Below are 21,253 nucleotides of genomic sequence, written 5' to 3'. Positions count from 1 at the left end.
TTGTGATGTTTCCCAGATGCATGATAGGTATGGTTTTCTTCAACCTGTTTGGTGATTTGTTCTCCAACCACTAGGCATTGCCAGCATGATGTAAAAATCCTGCCCAGGAATCCTCACTGATCGTGCAACTATATACAGTGCCTCGAGAAAGTGTACACCCCCTTTCAAATTTTTCACCTTTTGTTGCCATTTCGACTTGAATTAAATTGCATTAAATCCGATTTTTTTTTTTTCCACCGAGATTTACACATCATAACCCACAACTTCCAAGTGAAAAACAAGTACTTACTACAAATTTCACAAAATTAATTAAAAACACAAAATGAGAATATATTGGTTGGTTAGGATAAGTGTTTTGGCCCTTGTAATAACAATTGTAAATTGGCTCAGGTGAAACCAATCACCTTCAAAATCACACACCAAGTTAATTGGCCTCCACCTGTGTTAAATTGTAGTGATTCTGATTATTTCAGAATAAAATCTGCTGTTCCTGTGGGTTTCCTCTGATGGGTAATGCATTTCACAGCTTAACTCAGAATCATGAGCACCAATGAGCTTTCAAAAGACCCCCGAGACAAAGTTGTGGAAAGGCACAGATCAGGGGATGGGTAGAGTATAAGATATTTCAAAGGCCTTGAATATCCCTTGGAGCACAGTCAAAACAATCATTAAGAAGTAAAAGGCGTATGGTACCACCAAGACTCTATGTAGATCAGGCTGTCCCTCCAAACGGGATGACCAAGCAAGGAGGAGACTCATCAGAAAGGCCACCAAGAGGCCAATGGCAACTTTTGAAAGAGCTACATGCCTTTATGGCAAAGACTGGTCACTGCGTGCATGTGACAACAATATCCCAAGCCCTCCACAAGTCTGGCCTGTACGGTAGGGTGGCAAGAAGGAAGCCAGTACTCGAAAAAGCCCACCTTGAGTCCCATTTGAGGTATGCAAAAAACATTCTGGAGATTCTGAAGCCATGTGGCAAAAAGTTTTGTGGTCTGATGGAACCAGGATGGAACTTTTGGCCTCAATACAAAACGTTACATTTGGTGCAAATCCAACACAGCACATCACCCAACGAACACCATCCCACTGTGAAGCATGGTGGTGGCAGCATCATGTTATGGGGATGTTTCTCATCAGCACAGACTGGGGCACTTGTCAGGAAAGAAGGGAAAATGGTTGAAGCAAAATAAAGAACGATCCCAGAGGAAAATCTGCTGCCCTCTGCAAGAAAGCTGAAATTGGGACGGAAGTTCACCTTTCAGCATGACAACAACCTGAAGCACAGAGCCAAAGCTACACATTGGAGTGGTTAAGGAACAAAAATATACATGTCCTTGTGTGACCCAGTCAGAGCCCTGCCCTAAATCCAATCGAAAATCTGTGGCATGACTTGAAGATTGCTATCCATCAACGCTCCCCACGCAACTTGATTGAGCTTGAACAGTTTTGTGCAGAAGAATGGGCAAATATTGCCCAATCAAGGTGTGCAAATTTGGTAAAGACCTGTCCCAACAGACTCACAGTTGTAATTGCTGTCAAAGGTGCTTCCACCATCGATTAACTCAGGGGGGTGGACACTTATCCAACCAAGATATTCCAGTTTTGTATTTTTAATTAATTTTCTGAAATTTGTGGAATTTGTTTTTCATTTGGAAGTTGTGGGTTACGATGTGTAAATAAAGGTGGAGAAAGTCTGATTTAATGCAATTTAATTCCAGTCTATATGGTAAGAAAGGGGGTGTACACTTTCTACAGGCTCTGTAAATGCTCAAGCAATGATGTAATGACAAGTTTATTCATGGCAATTTGTCTCGAGTATTTGAAGCAATTTGATTCGTACAAACCTTTATTACATGAGAGTAAGTTTATAAACCTCATAATTATTTTTGCCAAGTTGAAGCTTAAATCCTTCCATAGATAAATAATTAATTACAGTGAGAAATGCTTTTTATTATTTTGGCAGGATTTTATTCAGAAATGTTAATTTGGTGATATGCTGAAATGCAGTGATATGTCTCCTTCCATCACTGATAGGTCCAAGAAGACATCATCAAGAGCTTGAAACTGCAGACGCCTCCAGCATTGTTCTGTGCCTCTTGCTTCAGGCCTAACCTTGTGTACAGCGTTCGCTTCAAGGATATGCTGCCCGACGCTCTTGCAGACCTTGCACGCCTTGCCTCAGCATCACTTGGCACGCAAGGGAATGATGGGGTAACGCTGACCCCTAAGGTCTTCCACTTGCAACTACTTTGGAAGTGGAAGGGGAGCCAGGACTTTAAAAAAAATTTCCTTTGTTTGTCACATGACACATTCTAATTCGATTTGAAAGAATAACTTTCAAAGGGATCTACAATGGGTACTCCTGATTTATTTGCTGAAATATTTTTCTACCTTTCTCTTTTTCTCTCTCCCCACCCCCTTTCTTTTTTTTCTCTCTGCCATGACATGCCTTTTCATGATTTTTTTCAGTTATTTGCTGGATCTGGGATTATTTATTGTCGCAAGCGGGAGCTCTGCACAAGTGTTGCTGAAGAGCTCACTGATAAAGGCCTGAAAGCCAAGGCCTATCATGCAGGTATGTACCTGATGTAATTCATTTTTGTGCTTTACTATGCGTTTTACTTATTCATTCTTTTTTAGATACTCGGAAACCTGTACTCTGAAATGCATGCTTGTTTCTTGTTTTGTCATTGACATGAAATCTGTTCGTCTAATCTAGTTCCATCAAGTCGTGTCCGACTTTTGGCGATGTTCATGATCAGATTTCTCCAAACATCCTCATCCTGCACTGCTTCCCGAAGCTATGGCTACTCTTCCCCAGTGGCCATTTGAGTGTTTTCAAACCTGTGGGACCATCATCTGGCACCATAGCTTCATCCCTTAGATTTTTTGATCAATAAAGGTTAAAAAAAACGTTTTTCAGAGCTGGATATGGTTGACAGAATGCCAGACTAATTGTAGCAAGAGATTGAAGACATTTTTAAAGAAGTCAAAAAAACCACATCCCAAAAGCAAGCAGAAAGTAGAAGGCTGGCTGTCAGAAAAGGCAATAAATATTACAGATACAAGAAGAGAGATGAAAACCAAAGGCCCGTTAAGATAGGACATTAAGCTGCTAAATGCTGACTTGCAACAACAAGTTATTTTGAAAGAAAAAAAATATATATATATTTCACAGAGGCATGTTTCGAGATAGAAAATAACAACAGAGTGGGGATAAACAAGTGATCTTTTTAAAAGATCAAGAATATCACATAAAAGTTTAGTCTAGGATTGGGGTCCTTAAGAGTAGAACAGGAAAACATCTGACAGAAGAAACACTGGTGAAAGAAAGATGGAAGGGTTCTATACCGAAACTTGAAACAAAAGAGATAGCAATATTATGGCAACCTTCAAAGAAAGATGATCTGAGCAAGAACCAATAGTGATAGAATGTGAGTACATTGAGCCCTGAGAGAGCTGACAAGTGGAAAAACACAATGTGCTGATGAAATTCCATTGTAACTCGTTCAGGTAGCTGCGATGAAGGCACTCCAATTTTTTTTTACAGCTATCTGTACACAGATCTGGAGTGAGAACGTGTGGCCTAATATGTGGAAGCAGTCAGTCTACATGCCATTGCCAAAGAAATGGGATCCAAGAGAATGTTGAAACAACCCAACCATTGCTTTGATTTCATATACAAGCAAGATAATTCAATACAAAATAGAAGACTTCATCAAGCGAGAAATACCTGTTGAACAAGCAGATGTCGGATGAGGAAGAGGTACAAGAGATCAAATCGCAAATCTGAGGTGGATCATGAAAAATAAAGGAAATATCAAAGGAATGTGTGTATCTGTTTTTATCCCCCGCCGCATGGCAGAAGGGAGATATTGTTGTCACCCAGGGCGTCCGGCTGTCCGTCCAGCTGTCCGTCCGTCCGTCCGGGCGTCAACATTTATAGCTGTGAGTGCGATAACTCATAAACTGTTCGCCATATCGATTTGAAATTTGGGTCACACATGTACCACCTGAAAAGGAAGAACCCTATTGATTTTGGGCGTGGCCAGATCCAAGATGGCCGACTGGGGCGGCCATCTTGAAAATTTTTTTTTTTCGCCATATCGACTTGAAATTGAGTCACACATGTACCACCTGAAAAGGAAGAACCCTATTGATTTTGGGCGTGGCCGGATGCAAGATGGCCGACTGGGGTGGCCATCTTGAAAAAATTCTTTTGTAATAAATGGAAAACCGCTTATCTGATTTCAATTATTTTTGGTTACTACGTTCCTCACCCCTGGGGAACTTTTTCGAGATGATGACCAAATGGTGTCTTGTTTCCAATTCACCTCCCTCATTATCTGGAATATGTATGACCTTTTTCATTTAATGGCGGGGGATTCTCCATCTCTGATGGTATATTTATAGATTATAGCAAGGCCTTTGATTGTGTTGATCATGAATTGATGTGGATTATGTTGAGAGAAATGGGGATGTCATAGCACCTGATATGTCTGATAAGAAGCCTGTATACTAAACAAGAAGCTACAGCAAGAACATAGTATGGAAAGACAGAATGGTTTGGAATTGGAAAATGGATTGGACAGGCACGCATTCTCTCCCCTTACTTGTTCACTCTGTATAATGAGTACCGTATTTTCCGTTGTATAAACCACACCTTTTTATCGGCAAAAAAGGTAAAGGTTGGGGGTGCGGTTAATACACGGGTATAGAAAGTAATGTCTTAAAAACGATCATTGCTGAATTTCAATTATATTCCAAATGAACACTTTTTTTTTAGCAGTCACAACTGCTGCTAAGCACAATTATAGCATTTAAATTGTTAAAATCCGTTCAGGTTAAGAGTTTGCTCAGTGTTTTATTAATCGTGTGTAGAAATTAAATAAATCGTGCTCAGAAACGTCCGGAGACACCTGGAGTTCAGGTGCCTGGTGTATATAGAGCCTCACGGCTCTGAAAACGCCATTAAACACAAAAGAAGAAGAAGAAGAACACCTGGGCTCACATCAAAAGAAGAATTATTCACAATTGCTAGTCCAATATCAGAACACCCCACCTCAAATAAGCTTGCGTGGCAAGCTTGCCACGCATGTTGTGCTCAAGAGGAAGACGCGACCCAAAGGCAAGTTTCCACCGGTGTCATTGTTTGTGCGCAGCAGAAGGGGTGGATAGATGAGGGACTTGTAGTGGTGACTATCTTTTTACATGCATCATTTTCAACATAAACATCTGGTGCAGGCAGAATTAATCCACCAAGCTTGTTCTTTACATGCTGACGCTCTGTCAGCAAATGCTGGATAGCGGGGTGTGGTTTAAAACTAGGAACAACCAATCAACACCGAGTACTTTTTATACGAGGGTCGGAAATGGATTTATAAAGGAAGAAGAAGAATTGCACAAGAGCGAGGAGCCACAGGATGGTGAAACTTTAAGAAGTGTCAGTGCAGTTCGGTTCTTTTGGCTTCCTTTGGTTCTCTTTGATCTTCCAAGTTCTCTTAGTTTTCCATTGTTTCTTTCAGCGGTTTCCTAACTTGCTTCCCGTGGATTTTTCGCTTTAACCAGACAAACTTTCTTACTTCACAGGCCTTTGTATTCGACCCAGGTTTCGAGGAACATTAGCTGCATCTCAGTAGAACCACCACAGACGAACTTTCCTATTTTCTGGACTGGTCCATCAACAAGCCGTTCAAGGATGGGCTACGTCGCTGCTGGTCTAACTGGATAATGACTGGGGAGAAGACCTACACCAAGATCGGGAGGATGAGAAAGGTCGACCTTCTGGATCGTCAAGGTGTAGGAGGAGATACCGTCGGACATCATCAAGTGAGCATTTCTGAAATGCTACATCTCCAACAACATGGACGGCACAGAGGATGACATCAATTGGGAGGAGGAGGCTGCAAAGGACGGTGACAGCGATGTGAACAGCGACGTGGACTTGCTCAACCCTGATTTGGACAAGGAGTTACGCACCATCTTCGATGATGAAAGCATTGATGAGGATTTCTTTGAATTTAGCTAAAAAGCTTCATCAAACCTAAACGGCCCTTTTCAGGGCCACAAATCCACAAGAAATATGTACGTTACTGGTATGAATCCCTTTTCTTCCTTTTTCTAGGAACAACAACAAAAAAAATCCTCTTTATAATATTGTTGCGGTTATGAAAACCGCATCGCTCTAACTAAAGCAATGGCATCCATCATACAGTGATCCCCAGACAGTTATTTCATTAATATACGTGCAGTTAGACCTTTCCCTCATGTCTAATGGGTAAACAGGACGAAGTTCATTGTGTGGGTTTCATAGTTAGGTCTGATTATATCTCTTTCTTCCTTTCCGCTATCAGCGAGGCCGCCGCGTAGGTGCATATGAATGTCCTCGCGGAGGCCAACCAAAGCATCAACACCATGATGGCAGACCCGCATGCAGCCCCGTGATAATTACCATCGCACTGTACGTGACGCGCATGGCGCACATCTTTGTTTGGGTCTGCACGTTGGTTCACAACAGCGTTTTACCATTGATCTTCACTCACCACTGTGGCCACCAATGTCTCCTGCGGGCGGCAGGGGTCTTGTTGCGCTTCCGCCTCGATTCAGCCGCCACCGGGCAGAGGCATGCTGTACAGCCCGGATCGCTCGGGCTGCATGGCGTACGGACAAATAAAGCGCATTGATTAGTGCCAACCGCAGCACACCGGGGGTGCCCAAGTGGGCACGCGGGGCCGACGCGGCCCTCGGCCGGTCGCCGGAGCACGGCCCGGGAGTTCAATGCAAGGCGATTCATGTTACGGGGTTCGGAGCGGGACACTTCTGCAGCTCGGCCATGTCTCGCCGGATGTAAAATAAGGTGGCTTCCGGCCGCCGTGTCCGGATCGTGCACTAGACATCGACTAGACATCAAATATTAACCGCACTCGACATCGAAGTGTGAAGCCGCTGTCACACCTTGACGTTTTAGCCAGTGTATGCCGACGTATGAAAAATTTGCCGAACCAAGCTGGCACACGTCAAATACGTTATGGGTAAGTTGTGTATACGTTAAGATCATGCTGGCATACGTCTTAGTACGCTGGCATACGTCATTGTATGCCGAGTACGTCGAAAATTTCTCGACGTATGACACACATTCCGCATACGCTGGCATCAGTTGTAGGCACGCTACGCGATCGTTGACACACGTCGACATACGTTACTTGTACGTTACTCATAAGTCGAAACGTGTCAAGGTAATTGTTAGCGTCAGTGTTCCAGACTCCCTGTTTTTTTTTTTTTTTTTTTTCTTCCTTTCTTTGGTATGACGGTTATGTTGACACTTCGATCTCTAGTACGGTTATGATTTAAATCGTTGAGCGGCAGCCTATTAATTATATTATATTATAACCGCACTATAAATCGAAGTGTCAACATCACCGTCATACTGAAGAAAAAAAACAAAAAAAACATTTTTTTTTTTCTTCGGTATGACGGTCATGTTGACACCGATATCTAGTGCGGTTATGATTTAAATCGTTGAGCGGCAGCCTTTTAATTATATTATAATATGGAATAGGCAAAGCCTAGAAGCGAACGTAGAATTCTTCTTGCATTCGCTTCTGACTTTACATAAAACTTATTCACAACTGTATACTTGCCAACTATACCGTGGTACATGTAAGCGCCGCACAGCTGATGATTTTGACGCAATTTCCAGTTACTTCGGCCTGGATTCGAGATTAGCGAACAAATAATGTAAATCACGATTAAAAAATATTTTTTGATGATGCGGGAGATATCTTTATTAAAATTAACTTTGGGAAAAAAATAATCGAATAAATAAACGATCACTTGTAGTCAAGAATAAAAGAAATTACAAGTTCCGGAGAGAGTTTCAAAATCACTCCTGGTAATGTTAAATACAAAATAAACACTTCCTCTCATGAAAAAAATCTCTTTCGGAAGAATAAAATTAACTTTGGGAAATAAATAAACACTTCCGGTCATGATCTCCCGGCATGCATCATTCCCCATGACAAAAACCGGAAACAAAAAAAAACCAGAAAGAAAACAAAAACGGAAGCAAAATGGTCATAGCCAACGACACGGATTCACAATTGCCAGGGTATTGTGTTGTTTTTGTTGTTTCCTATTCTCTCATGTGCACGCGTTGAGTAATATTCACAAGATAGAAATAAAACCCAATCGTATTTATACACCGTACAGCATTTAACAACAACCGGAAGCAAAAGGTCATATCCAATGACACAGATTCCAAACAGCCAGGGGTATTGTGTTGTTGTTGTTGTTTCCTATTCTCTCGCGTGCACACGTTAAGTATGAAGCTCACTGCGTTCGCTATTATAACCGCACGAGAAATCGAAGTGCCAACATCACCGTCATACCGAAGAAAAAAAAAAAATTAAAAATAAAAAAAACAGGGAGTCTGGAACACTGACGCTAACCATTACCTTGACGTGTTTCGACTTATGAGTACCTTACAAGTAACGTGTGTCAACGATCGCATAACGTGCCTACAACACGTTACTCATAGGTTAGAAATAAGTTTCGGGTATGCTAAACATTACCTCGACGTGTTTCAACGTATGAGTAACTTACAAGTAACGTGTGTCAACGATCGCGTAACGTGCTTACAACTTATGCCAGCGTTATGCGGAACGTGTGTCATACGCTGGCATACGTCGGGAAATTTCAAGCATGGAAAATTTGACTAACAGTTCGGCGAACTATGACGTATGCCAGCGTACTACGACTTATGCCAGCGTGCTCTTCACGTATACAAACTTACCCATAACGTATTCGACGTGTGCCAGCGTTTTAGCCCAATTTTGCATACGTTGGCTAACGTCAAGGTGTGACAGGGCCTTTACAGCTCTGCATGTATGTATGATTTGTGTTTTAAAAAATGCTCTTCCATTTTTCCATCGACCTTATAAGAATATATATGAGGTGTGATCATAAAGTTCTGAACGGAGCCACGACTAATGAGTATGTGAACATTGTTGAGGCCAGTGGGTGGGGCTTATTTTGTTAACCCTCTCACTTGCTAACGCGCAACAGCAAACACCATTTTACAGTGTGCCAATGCGCTATAGTATTCCTTTTGTCAGCACATGTTCGTGGCGTCTGGTGCTTTTGTAGAAAATGTCGAAGTTTGAGCAACGCGCAAACATGAAATTTTGTTTCAAACTTGTCAAGACTGCTACAGAAACGCACAAAATTCTCGTAATGGTCTACACAGATGAAGCTGTGACAAAGAAGACTGTTTTCAAGTGGTTTCAAATGTTTCGGGAAGGAAATAGGTCTCTGGAAGATTATTAAAGAAGCGGTCATCCATCAACTGCACGAACCAATGAAAACATCGCCCAAGTCAGCACTGTCCTTGAAAACTGATGTTTAACCTTTCAAAAAAATCGCAGAAGAGACCAGTCTTTGTTTGGTTCCGTTCAGGCCATACTGACAGACGATTTGAACATGAGACGTGTAGCGCAACGTTCATTATGCACATCCTCACACATGACGAAAAAGAAAATCGTGTCTTTATTTCATCCAACTTGTTTGATCGATGCATTTTGGATCCAACATTCTTACCCCAAGTGATAATGGGTGATGAGCCGTGGGTTTACGTGTTTGACTCAAACGAAAGCACAGAGCTCCCAGTGGAGGACACCCGTGTCACCGAGACTGAAAAATGTGCTTCAGTTGACATCGCAAGTGAAGGTCATGCTGATTGCGTTCTTTGATATGGAAGGAATGGTTCATACAGAATTTCTTCCCACAGGTACTACCATTAACGCAGCTTTCTATGTGGAAGTTATGAAATGTTTGTCAGAGGCAGTCAGACAGAAAAGATCACAAAAGTACAGAACAGGTGGTTTCTTCAACACGCTAATGTGCTCTGCCACACGTCGCTCTCCATCCAACAATTTTTGGCGGCAAAAAACGTTCCTGTCATCCCACATCCACCTTTTTCCCCAAATTTGGCACTGTGCGACTTCTGGCTGTTGCCCAAATTGAAACAAACGATGAAAGGGAAGCGATTTAACATGATCGAAGACATTAAATCTAACACGACAGACCTTCTGAAGGCAATTAACAAAGACGACTTCCCCAGAAATGTTTCCAACAGTGGCAGGAACGGTGGAAATAAGTGTGTATGTGTGGGAGGGGAGTACATTGGGGATTAATGATGTAAGTGTTTAATGTTTAAGAAATGGATTTTATTTTAACATTTACTGAACTTTTTGATCACACCTCATATACAAATGTCATCAAGGGCCTTTCCCATTTGATTGCCTTTTGTTGTTGTTGTTGTTGTTGTTGTTGTTGTTGTTGGCATAGGATTGAAAGCATCTGAACGAACAACAGTCCAGACAGAGTGGATGGCTGGTATCACACCCATCATTGTAGCCACCATCAGTTTTGGGATGGGAGTGGATAAGGCAAATGTGAGGTATGGCTGCAATCTCTCACACCTATTTACTGCTTCAACATGTTATTTTAGCCAGAATTATGGCTGATTCTGCTTTTTTTGTATACAAATTGGTTATTTCAAAAACTTTATTGAAAAAGAATGAATATAATTCACATTTGTCATTTTAAAGGTGTGTGTGTGTGTGTGTGTGTGTGTGTGTGTGTGTGTGTGTGTGTGTGTGTGTGTGTGTGTGTGTGTGTGTGTGTGTGTGTGTGTGTGTGTGTGTGTGTGTGTGTGTGTGTGTGTGTGTGAGAGACCTCATTTTAAAAATATATATTTCTTAATTCTTTACTTGTATGTCTGTCTTGTACACGCACTTTCCATGCACTAACTGTTCTACATATACCAACATGACATTGCTTAGTATACTCAGTTATTGTATAACTTCAGCCTTCATTGGATCCATACAATTTTTTTTAATGACAGGCCTATTTCTTTTTCTTTTTCTTTTTCTCTCTTTTAATTATGTTTTTTTATGCAATGTCAAGGCTCACGGTGCACATGAATGGATCAGGACATAAAATAATGAAATGGACAGTATAAAGAGAGTGGAAAACACCAACAGCAGGGCTGAGGAACCAAATATTGGGGGACATGGAGAAATAAGGGATGTCAGAAAGAATGAGGGCGAACGGAGGACGGGGGTGACCAAGATGCATACAGCCGCAAACCCTCAGGAATGAAAAACTGGACACTTGGAAAGAGGTGGCCTTGGGGAAGGTTAACGGGGGAAGAAAAGCTCATGGTTGTGGATGGGAGATAATTTGAGATAGTGGTGAACAGCTATTTTGAGGGCCTGCAGGGAAGAAGAGACTGAGGAAGTTGGTTGCACAGGCAGGAAAAAAAAAAAGAGGAACCAATGAGAGAAGGTGAGCAGTGATTCTTGTTTTTGGAAGTTTCACCAGAAGGTGTTTACTGGTATTAACTATATGTGACCTGTAGCAATCTGGGAGGGCAGCAGGAAAAGGGCATTAAGTGCAAGACCAGTAAAGAGGTGGTAGAAGACAGAAAAACCACTGACCTGTTTTGTCTTTCATTATTAAGATTCTTGAATTTGCTGTTGCAATTTAGCTGCTACAATACTTGCACCAGCATTGTCTTTTAGAACCCATATAGTGTGGTTTGAAATAGTTACACAGTACTGAGACTGCCCTATACTCAATACCACAATTTTGAGAAGGTTCCAACATCTATCTATAATTCCAGGTGTGTGTGTGTGTGTGTGTGTGTGTGTGTGTGTGTGTGTGTGTGTGTGTGTGTGTGTGTGTGTGTGTGTGTGTGTGTGTGTGTGTGTGTGTGTGTGTGTGTGTGTGTGTGTGTGTGTGTGTGTGTGTGTGTGTGTGTGTGTGTGTGTGTGTGTGTGTGTTTGTCCGCGTCCGCTGTTTCTGGACAACCACTGGTCCGATCTAATTGAAACTTGCCAGGTATATTGCTGGGGACCTGAGTATGTATCTATTCAAGGTTTGATATTAATCGGACAAGTGGTTCCCAAGTTATGGCCATTCATTTACCAAACCAATGACGGGACACATTGCTGCATAGGCGTGGCAGATGGGGAAAGGGCGCCATTTAGTTACCAATGACAGGACACGTTGCTGCGTAGGCGTGGCCGTTGGGGAAGAGATCCTCAGCTGCGTTCCCCATTACGGGTTACAACGTACGGAATTCCGGATAGTGATGACTTTCTGTATTCTGATAATTTCTCGATTTCTTATGCGCATTTATAGATAAACACAATGCCCCAATCCAGTTGTCGTTTATGAGAGTGAAGGAACGGCGGCCTGTGTGGTTGTTTGAGGTTTTTTTTTTTTTTTGCACGTACGGGCCTGTGTGGTTGTTGTTTCTGGCACGCGGCTTGAAAGTTTTTTTTTGGTTGTTTTTTTTTGCACGTACAGCCACGCAGGGCATGCACTAGTATTATGAAAAAGATAAAGGAAGTTGATTTGTAATACTGGCTACTGCCAAAGGTGGTGCTATTTTCACCACTTGTATATATTGGGTGACAATTCATGAACATATTTGTTTTGTTGATTGTTTTATTGAAACAGTATAACTTGGGGATACCAGATATTTAAAAAAACATGGTACGGAAATGTTGGTGACATTCACACTTCTTCATTTATTGAAATGACTGATGTCAGATAACTTCCTTTGAAACGTATGCATTCACTGCAGCAGAAAAATAAGTTTTCCTTTACGTGCTTAAGTGTTTCAGAAGAAATGCAACTTATTTCATCGTGGATTGTCCGTTAGTTTCAACTGCAGTGACACTTGGATTTTGTAGGGATATCGAAGATCCTTCTTCACAATTGTACGCATAGTTTCCCTGTTAATGCCTGGCTCTTGGACTTCCTTCTTGCCGACTTATTTGGGCTCTGTAGGACTGCTTCTCTCGCTCTTTAAATTGCTTCTTCAGTTCCTCCAGAATTAATTTGCCCTGACCTTTTTGCATCGGCTGCACTGCCAGTTGGCCTGTGTGCTTTAACATAGCGCAATATTGAATTCCATGTGGGACATGTTCGCAAACCAAACTTTGTCCAAAACTGTCTTTGAGCAATTGTAATCGAGTAATGATTGGCAAAATAAAGCTCAACAATGGCAGCTCTGTGTTCCATGCTCTGTTCATTTTTGGTTTTGATGATTGGGTTCAATTTTCCAAAGCTTAGTTGTTCACATCACCTGTTTAAAAACAAAACCAGATATTTATTACAAAGAGTTGTTCATGATTAAAATGTTTTCACAAATTAATAGTCACTCTGTATGTATGTACTGTATATATTTCCCCGTGCTATATTTACACATGGAGTACAATTGTACTTATTGATATGAGTAGGATAATGGAAGATGATTTGTAATACCAACTACCACAAAAGGTGGTGGTATTGTTGTGGAGCCAGGCTTCGGTTGCGAGCACGACCGCTAGGTGGAACAGTAGGGTCGACTCTGCCGAACACCCGGAATCTAGATCGTACCTTTCGGAAAACTCCGACAGGTACATTTCCCTTACAGGACCGTGAATCGTCAATAAATCAACCACGTGGGACAGGGTTATTTGCCAAACTTCAAAATACCTAGAGGCCCATGTGGCGACCTACCGAGTATTCACACCCTCGACGGGACGAGTCGTTTCCGTGCTTGACCCTTGCGTAACCCGAGCGGATGGTTACCGAGGTCCCGTCGGTCCAAATGCACACTTTGCCGCTTCCCAAATTTCCCAACACTCACCGCGTTAAACCAATAAAAGAAACACAAAAATGAGCTGAAACATTTAACAGGGGATTTATTTATTATGGGGGAGGGGGGGGCAGTGGGGAGCATGCAAGGAGCAGAGTTATCTGAGTATACGAAGGAATGCAAATATTATACAAGTGAAGACCACTTAACAATTCCTACTTACAGACGGTCCCACACACAGACACACACACACCCATAAAGAAAATGGACTCTCCGGGTCTTTATTCGGCTCTCCAGCTGATCAGGATAGTTCGGCTCAGAGTCAGCATGGCTGGCTACCTGGCCGTGAGCGCGCGGCTGGTCGATCACACCTTCTCAGAGCTCCAGTCGCCAAAAGCACGGACCATGGCAGCTGAACCCAGAGGAGGCGAGACGAGGCGATCTCCCTCTGAAAAATGGTCGATCGCTATAACTCGCCAGACGAGACCCCTCCGAAGCGTGGGATGCAGTCAGCCGTAAGCACAGGCAGAAACACGCACTCGAGTAGACTCGGGACGCAAACTTTCACACTCCTCCTGACAACCACACTTTCTCTCTTGGAGGGAGGGGCCGCTTCTCCTGACCACTCGCCTTCTGATTGGTCGGACCCATCGTGCGATTCCCTGGCCGTCTTCCATTGGACCGGCCCACGGTAGGCGGTGCAACTCCCACCCTTCTGGGAGGAGTCCTGATCGGAAGCGTTTGTAGCTCCGCCTACCTCACCTCCGGCCACGTGCGTAATGGCGATGGTGTTGACTGGGAGACGGGGCAGATGTGACACCCGCTCCTTGCCGATTGGACAAAGAGGGACGCCATGCTCATGTTCGACTCCACCCACGCGCGTGCTCGCTGGGGAGCGCTCGAAGAATGCCGTGAGCAGTGTTGTGAAAGCGATGTAAAAATGGAACAGAAAACCCTGACTATCAAAATAACTCTGCAGCGCATGAACATTTAATTCCCATTAGACTAGGGACGGGACCCTAACTAGCAACACATACTTACCGATATAACTGATCGAGAGGACCTGGCTGTTATGTGCTCATGGCTTCCAGATTCGTAACAATATGTATATGTATGTATATATATATATATATATATATATATATATATATATATATATATATATATATATATATATATATATATATATATCAAATATGTGTGTGTGTATATGTATACAGGGTGTCCCAAAAAATATATCCAACTTTTCATCTGCAAAGAGGATGGTCTTAACATATGTTTTTTTAAAAGATATATGGCTGGATAGAAAGCTGAACTGTTGGAGTTTATTGCACCAATGTCAAAATTGCCACTAAAATTTAAATTTTGGTATAGAATCATCATTTTCGTTCAGACCACATGTTCGACGTAGGCTCCACGTTGTCCAATCACTGCCTGCAAATGCGTTGTCATGTTCTCCATCACTTTGGGAAACTGTTCCTGAGCCCTCAAAATGTTGGTTGAGAAAACGCCTTGTTTCCCTGGCTGTATGGGGCGGTGCCCCATCCTGCTGGAACTACTGGGTTCTCATCTGAATCAGGTTGTTTCTCCTACGGGCCTGAGTACGTAGCTCAGGCAGATAGAATTCCTGAATCATTTCGCGATAGTTCCTCTGGTTTACCGTGCAAGTGTGTCCCTGGTCATCTTCAAAGAAGTATGAACCAATAATTATCCCATACCAACCAACCGCCACCCACATGGTGCACTTTATTGTCCGAAAGTTTGGTGCATGGCGCAAGTGGATACCGAAATGTCTCTAGTAAAGAAGTTGCACCTGCATGACACTTTTCGTCTGGTGCCAAAGTTGAACAATTTTCATCCGTTGTTGTACAGTCAGTCTTGGCATTTTTCTGGCACTTGCTTGGTATCAAAATAAACTTCAGGGTCTCTGCAACAAGAAATGAAGCATTAGTGACAAAATTACTGCTTTTTAAGGATCAAACGAAGCATTTTAAAAGTTGTATATTTTTTGGGACACCCTATATATATGTGTGTATATCTTTGTATATGTGTATATATTGTGACGAATGCGCGCCCGCCGGCGTGCGAACTGCCGCTTTCCACTAATAGTAGCAGCTCGCCCACCGGACGGACAATTCAGTCGTGACTTTCCGGAGCAACGCCGGAACCCTGTCACGGGTGGGTCTTCAACCCCGCCACGGCCTAGCCAATTTTCTAACCACGCAGGATAGGGTCAATCGCCGAATCTCGATATACCTAAGTAACCGGGAGACCGTACCTCGACGCAGGTCGGCTTGGGACACGAACCACTTAAGCGGTCCGTTCCGTTCTGCAGTGATAACCGAGCGGGGATTATCGCCCGACCTCGCTGGATCCGATTCTATTTAACGGGTGTTTAAAACCCAGCGATTTATTCCGCGATGCAAGATGGCATTTCCAATAAGGAGAAGACGCAACGAACAGGGTACATTTGAACCAAGCACATTTATTTATAATTTACACACAACACGTATGCAGGCAAGGCAATGAAATAATCATACAGTATGCAAAGAGACAAAAGCAATCATGAATACAGACAAAGCAAAAGCATTACAACCGAATATTATTATTAATGTACAGTCACTTAACGGTTTTACTTCTGGACACGGTGCCACAACATGCAGTCAAAAGAAAAGAAAAGACCACCCCCACAGACAGGGGAGTCAGACAGGGTCCGCAGACCTTTATAACGTGGGCCTTGGTGAGTGAAAGGGGCCCACGAGGCCACGCAGGTTACCTTCCTCGCTGGGGCGACCCACGACGCTCCTTGGCACGGCCGCTAGCGTAGCCGCGGTCCGGCCCAGGCCTCGTCCGACGGCCCGGTGATTCGGGCCCAGCCGGAAACGCCTCAGAGGAACGAACGGGCCTTCGCTCTTTCCGAGTTGATGCTCTCGTTAAGAGCCCGCTAGTCCCTCGCGCTGCCTGGACTGTCGCGAAGCCCGATCACCTCGGACCGTTCGGAGCTGGTTGGCGAGTCCTCTCCGGCCCGTACTCGAGCGCGCAGGTCTGCACGGCAGAGCAGGTGGGGCTGCGCTCCCAGCTCGCGTCTCCTCCTGGCGTCCGACCCTCTTCACCTACTGAAGGCTCCAAGCGCCAGGCTCCCGACTTCCGCGCAGCTCCTTCACCGCTCCAGACAGACACTCTCCAGACCCGACTTGACTCGTTGAACTGGCGCTCTGCGCGGTCTTTTATAGGGCTGGTGAGATGAGATCTGATCTCCGCCCTCTCACCTCTGACCTCTGCTCGGAAAGCGGACGTGGTAGAAATCACCGGCCCTCTGGATCCGATTCTCCGAGAGTGAAGCTTCCACACAGAGTGGACGTGGTAGAATTCGCCAGACTTGCGCTTCGACCCCCACAGGCCCGCCCCTTTCTCTCCTGTGATCCGTTTTTCAAGGCGAAGCTTTTACACAAAGCGGACGTGGTGGAATCACCGTCGCTTGCGCTCACAACGAAACCCCCCGCGTCGGTTTGCAGCGACGCTGTTCGCTGGGGACTCGCCGCGGCTGATGCAAAGATGGCGTCGTTTCGGAGACGAAGGTGAGGCGATGATTGTGGCGTGGAGATGTTGACGGTTGCTGGCGGAGTGGTGAGGATGGCGTGGTTGTTGAGAGGCAGGGGTGGTTGTGGTTGGTGTTGTGGTTAAGGGGAGCAATGTTGGTTGTTGTAATGGTGATGGAGATGTGGTTGGTTCAAAATAACAATAGAAAAAGAAAAACCTACCTCAAAGGATCACAGCCCTGTGACACGAATAAATTCCCATTAAACAACGGTGGGGAAATCTAACTGAACACAGACTTATTGATCTAACTGAACTACGGACCTTTAAGGTGTTCTGTGAATTTCCACAGCCGTAACAATATGTATATGCATATACATATATATGTGTATATATTTGTATATGTATGTATAATAAAATATAAATAATATTTTATTTATATGTATGTATAATGTGTGTATATATATATATATATATATATATATGTATATGTATATATATATATATATATATGTATATGTATATATATATGTATATATATATATATATATGTATATATATATATATATATATATATGTATATGTATATGTATATATATATATATATATTGTTACAGGCCGGGGGTCAGCCGCCAACCGATCACTCTGAACGGAGCCTCGAGTCGGCCCGACCGATCGCCCGGAATATAGATCGCCGCCCGGATAACTCCGAGCGACGGGTCCTTGTACAAGAACCGAAATACGCAAATCGGCAGATCACGTGGGGAAGGGTCGATTGCCAATCTTCTATTTACCTAAATACCCACGTGATCCAACTACGGGGGTATTCCACCCTCTACGGAACTCGTACGGAACAAACCGCCGAGGCGAGCCTGTCCGTGCGCGATTCCGAGCGGCGTAATCGCCGAGAACCGTCGGTCCAAATGTCCCCCTATTACGGCAAACCAACGGCTTTCTAACTCCCAACACACGAAATGTTCAGTCGATGAGGGAGTGGACGCAACGAGCAGGTTTACATTCACACAAGGACATTTATTATAATAAAACACGTATGCAATTATACAAGCAACAAAAGCATGACAAAAGAACTACAACAGTCTACTTATTATGTACAGTCATTTACACTTAACAGCAGTTCCTACTTATTAGACGGGCCCACCGACACACACACAAGAAACGGTGGCTGAGGCCTTTAATCATGAGCTCCAGCTCTGAGGACAGGTGAGCTGAAACTCAGAGCTTGACTCGAACCTTTCCACCTCGTGTGGTCTTCAACTTGTCCGGACCCGGGCTCCAGCAAGAGCGAGCTGGATCCAAATCGCCGTGAGCCGCGTCCCTTCCCGAGCTCCCGTGAATCCTCCCGCGCTTCTCAACACTTGCCGGAGTAAAGGAGTGCGCCCCAAAAGAAAAAAATGAAGTGAAAAACTGCAGTCGGCCGAGAGGCGAGAGGGAAACTGAGCGCACCGAGTCTGCCATTTCGCAGAAAGAGAAACTGCCTGCGCGTCGAGTCTGCCATTTTGGCAGTAGGAGAGGCCGGCTGCACGTCGAGTCCGGCAATCAACTTTGTGGAGGAGTGGTTTTGGCCGACGGTGCCTCCTCGGCCACGGACCCAGCCTGCGGAGCTCAACTCCTCAATTTGGCCTTGTCTGGTGAACAGGCCAGGCCTGGACTTGTATGCTGGACCTTGTGAAAAGCCAGCTGGAGCATACCACAGATCTTTCGTGTTGGGCCATCGACCTTACGAGGGGTCTGAACGCGCTGAGGCTGCGTGCGTGAGGCCTGCGACAAATGGACGACGCCGCCATTTTGCCACTTGGCGTGTTTGAGCTTGGGCGCTTGAATCCGTAGACATCGGCTTGTCACGAGCCACATTCGTGCCTCCGACACTTTTTCCCTCGTCCATGAAGCATAACCAAGTACTTTGTGTCCTGTCTGCATGCTGTCAATGTCTTGGCTGCATGTTGTCTAAGGTTTATCTCGCTAGTGTTCCCTTTGAAACCTGTAATCCGTAGCTCCCTAGTTAAGAATGGGTAATAGATTAATTATAACTGTCGTCAATGCTTTGCTTGTGTTGTGTTCCCTGATGTGTCCCCAATAAATCTGGCTGATTCGTATGAAGTTGCCACTTTGAATTAATTCGTGCCACGCCGAGGAACGATGCGCTCGATTTGGATATAAAAACTAAAATGGTTACAGACTGGCAGAATTCGCTCAGTCTCTGACAAAACCAGTCTGTAACCGGGGTCTATTTCCCCAACTGTAAGGTCCAGGGGTACGTTGGTATCGCCATTCGAGGCGTGTGACCAAAGGCCTGTGCCGAAACAGCCGGCGTTGTAACCTCGGAGACGGCGGTGATTAAGTGACGCCAAATATTCAACATTTGGCTGTCGAGAGTGGAGTGCGAAAACCCAAACTGGCTAAGGATTGGAGCTGACTTGGGTGGCATTCGAATCCCCCCAACGTGGATACTTCACACTCGGGTCAAGAGTCGGGTGCGAATCCCGCCACCGCTGAATCCGTAACAATGTGTGTGTATATATATATATATATATATATATATATATATGTGTATATATATATGTGTATATATATATATATATATGTGTATATATATATATATATATATGTGTATATATATATATATATATATATATATATATAGGTCGCTGAAATAGGTGGCCCTTATTGTCAGTAATTCTGTCTTTGCATGTTTGTTCGTTTGTCATTAGCATAATTGGTAGTAAACGTGAGGGGATTTTTTTTACCAAACTCGGGTGGTAGGTACATCTTATGACCTCGTGCTTTGGAAATTGTGATGGTTGCTAGGGACGCTTTGGTTCCATAGCAACAACCGAAAAACCTTCAAAATCGATACCGTTCACGCGAAATCAACTCCGAAAGCCATTATCCCATGTAGAGTTATGAAATTTGGTACGAATGATCCACAGGTGATGCTCTATCAAATATATTCCGGTTTTTGTGATATATGGAATACTTTACCCGCAGCGCCCTCTACAATTAGGGTATGCGTGAAAATTGGCGAAAATTGAAGGCCGCCTCGCGATCAGGTGAGTGCATTGATTCGAATCAAAATTTGCAGGTTCATGGTACTCAATGAGTACTACAACTTTGCCTCAGGACATATTGACCGATTTCGCTTTGGTCAGGGCTCAAAGGTCAATTGGTGCAAAAATCGATAATATGCGAGAGCTGGAGGTGCCTTCGCGCCAAATGCTACGCCTCATAGGGTTACTAGCATAACCCGCACTCTGCGCGACATGTTGGGGTGGGTGTGTTTAAGAAAGGAACTGATGCAGAGTATCAGTAGTAATTTTACTTTCATGCAGTAAGTGGAATACGATTTCACTGTTTCAGAACCATTTTATTTACTTTTTTTGTACCATGCACCTCATATGGTCTTTGAGATAATGTAAGCCGAATATCACGTTACTTGAGCGCAGAACAAAGTCGAAGATAGTGCGACACGAAACCACAAACTTGGAAATAATATATAAGGTGGTCGGATGGTCATGAAAATTCACACTAATCTTCTGGAATACATTGTGCACAAACGATCGAGTCGGATTTTCGATTTCGATCTTTGTTCACCCACAGCACCCCCCTTGAACTTTGGGGATTTCCGATTTCAAACCGCATTTTCGGTACTTTTCATTCAAATGGATACCGAGTAGTTATCAGTAGATGGAACTGGATGAGATTTGATATGCATAATCTTAAGGTGATTCCCTATCTGCTATATGACATCCATTTTGCTCTATATCTTATAGTTTCCATGCTCGGCGACCCATCGCCGCCTACCGGCTTGTATGTGTTTATGTATATGTATAAACAGTAAACTAGGCGTAAGTCGGCAGCGTCAAAAAGTCCCGAATTTATCTCATGTAAAATCCCTTTGCATAAAGGGTCATCCATGGCTAAGTCGTCAGATGTTGTCCATTCCCGCGTAATGGAAACTCAAGTCAATTACCACTCCGAATTCGTCACACGGAACTGCTGCCTCGTGAAAAGGATCGATCAAGCTTCGTGTTGAAGTCCGATCAT

General features: G+C 43.8%; 1 protein-coding gene across 3 annotated transcripts in view; it reads left to right on the top strand.

The window, feature by feature from the left end:
- Positions 1-21,253, top strand: part of RECQL5 (RecQ like helicase 5) — a 169,037-nt gene that overhangs the window by 8,581 nt on the left and 139,203 nt on the right. For all 3 annotated transcript variants that reach the window (XM_085884577.1, XM_085884576.1, XM_085884575.1), the window contains 3 exons: positions 2,038-2,214; positions 2,473-2,578; positions 10,348-10,459. In XM_085884577.1, the coding sequence (XP_085740703.1) occupies positions 2,038-2,214; positions 2,473-2,578; positions 10,348-10,459 (395 nt within the window). The remainder of the gene's footprint in view (positions 1-2,037; positions 2,215-2,472; positions 2,579-10,347; positions 10,460-21,253) is intronic.

The sequence above is a fragment of the Eptatretus burgeri genome, chromosome 6 (assembly GCF_056783735.1).
Source record: "Eptatretus burgeri isolate ZD-2024b chromosome 6, Ebu_testis_v1, whole genome shotgun sequence".
Taxonomy (NCBI): domain Eukaryota; kingdom Metazoa; phylum Chordata; class Myxini; order Myxiniformes; family Myxinidae; genus Eptatretus; species Eptatretus burgeri.
The sequence above is the reverse complement of the archived record's forward strand: the minus strand, read 5'-3'. Positions and strand labels throughout refer to the sequence as shown.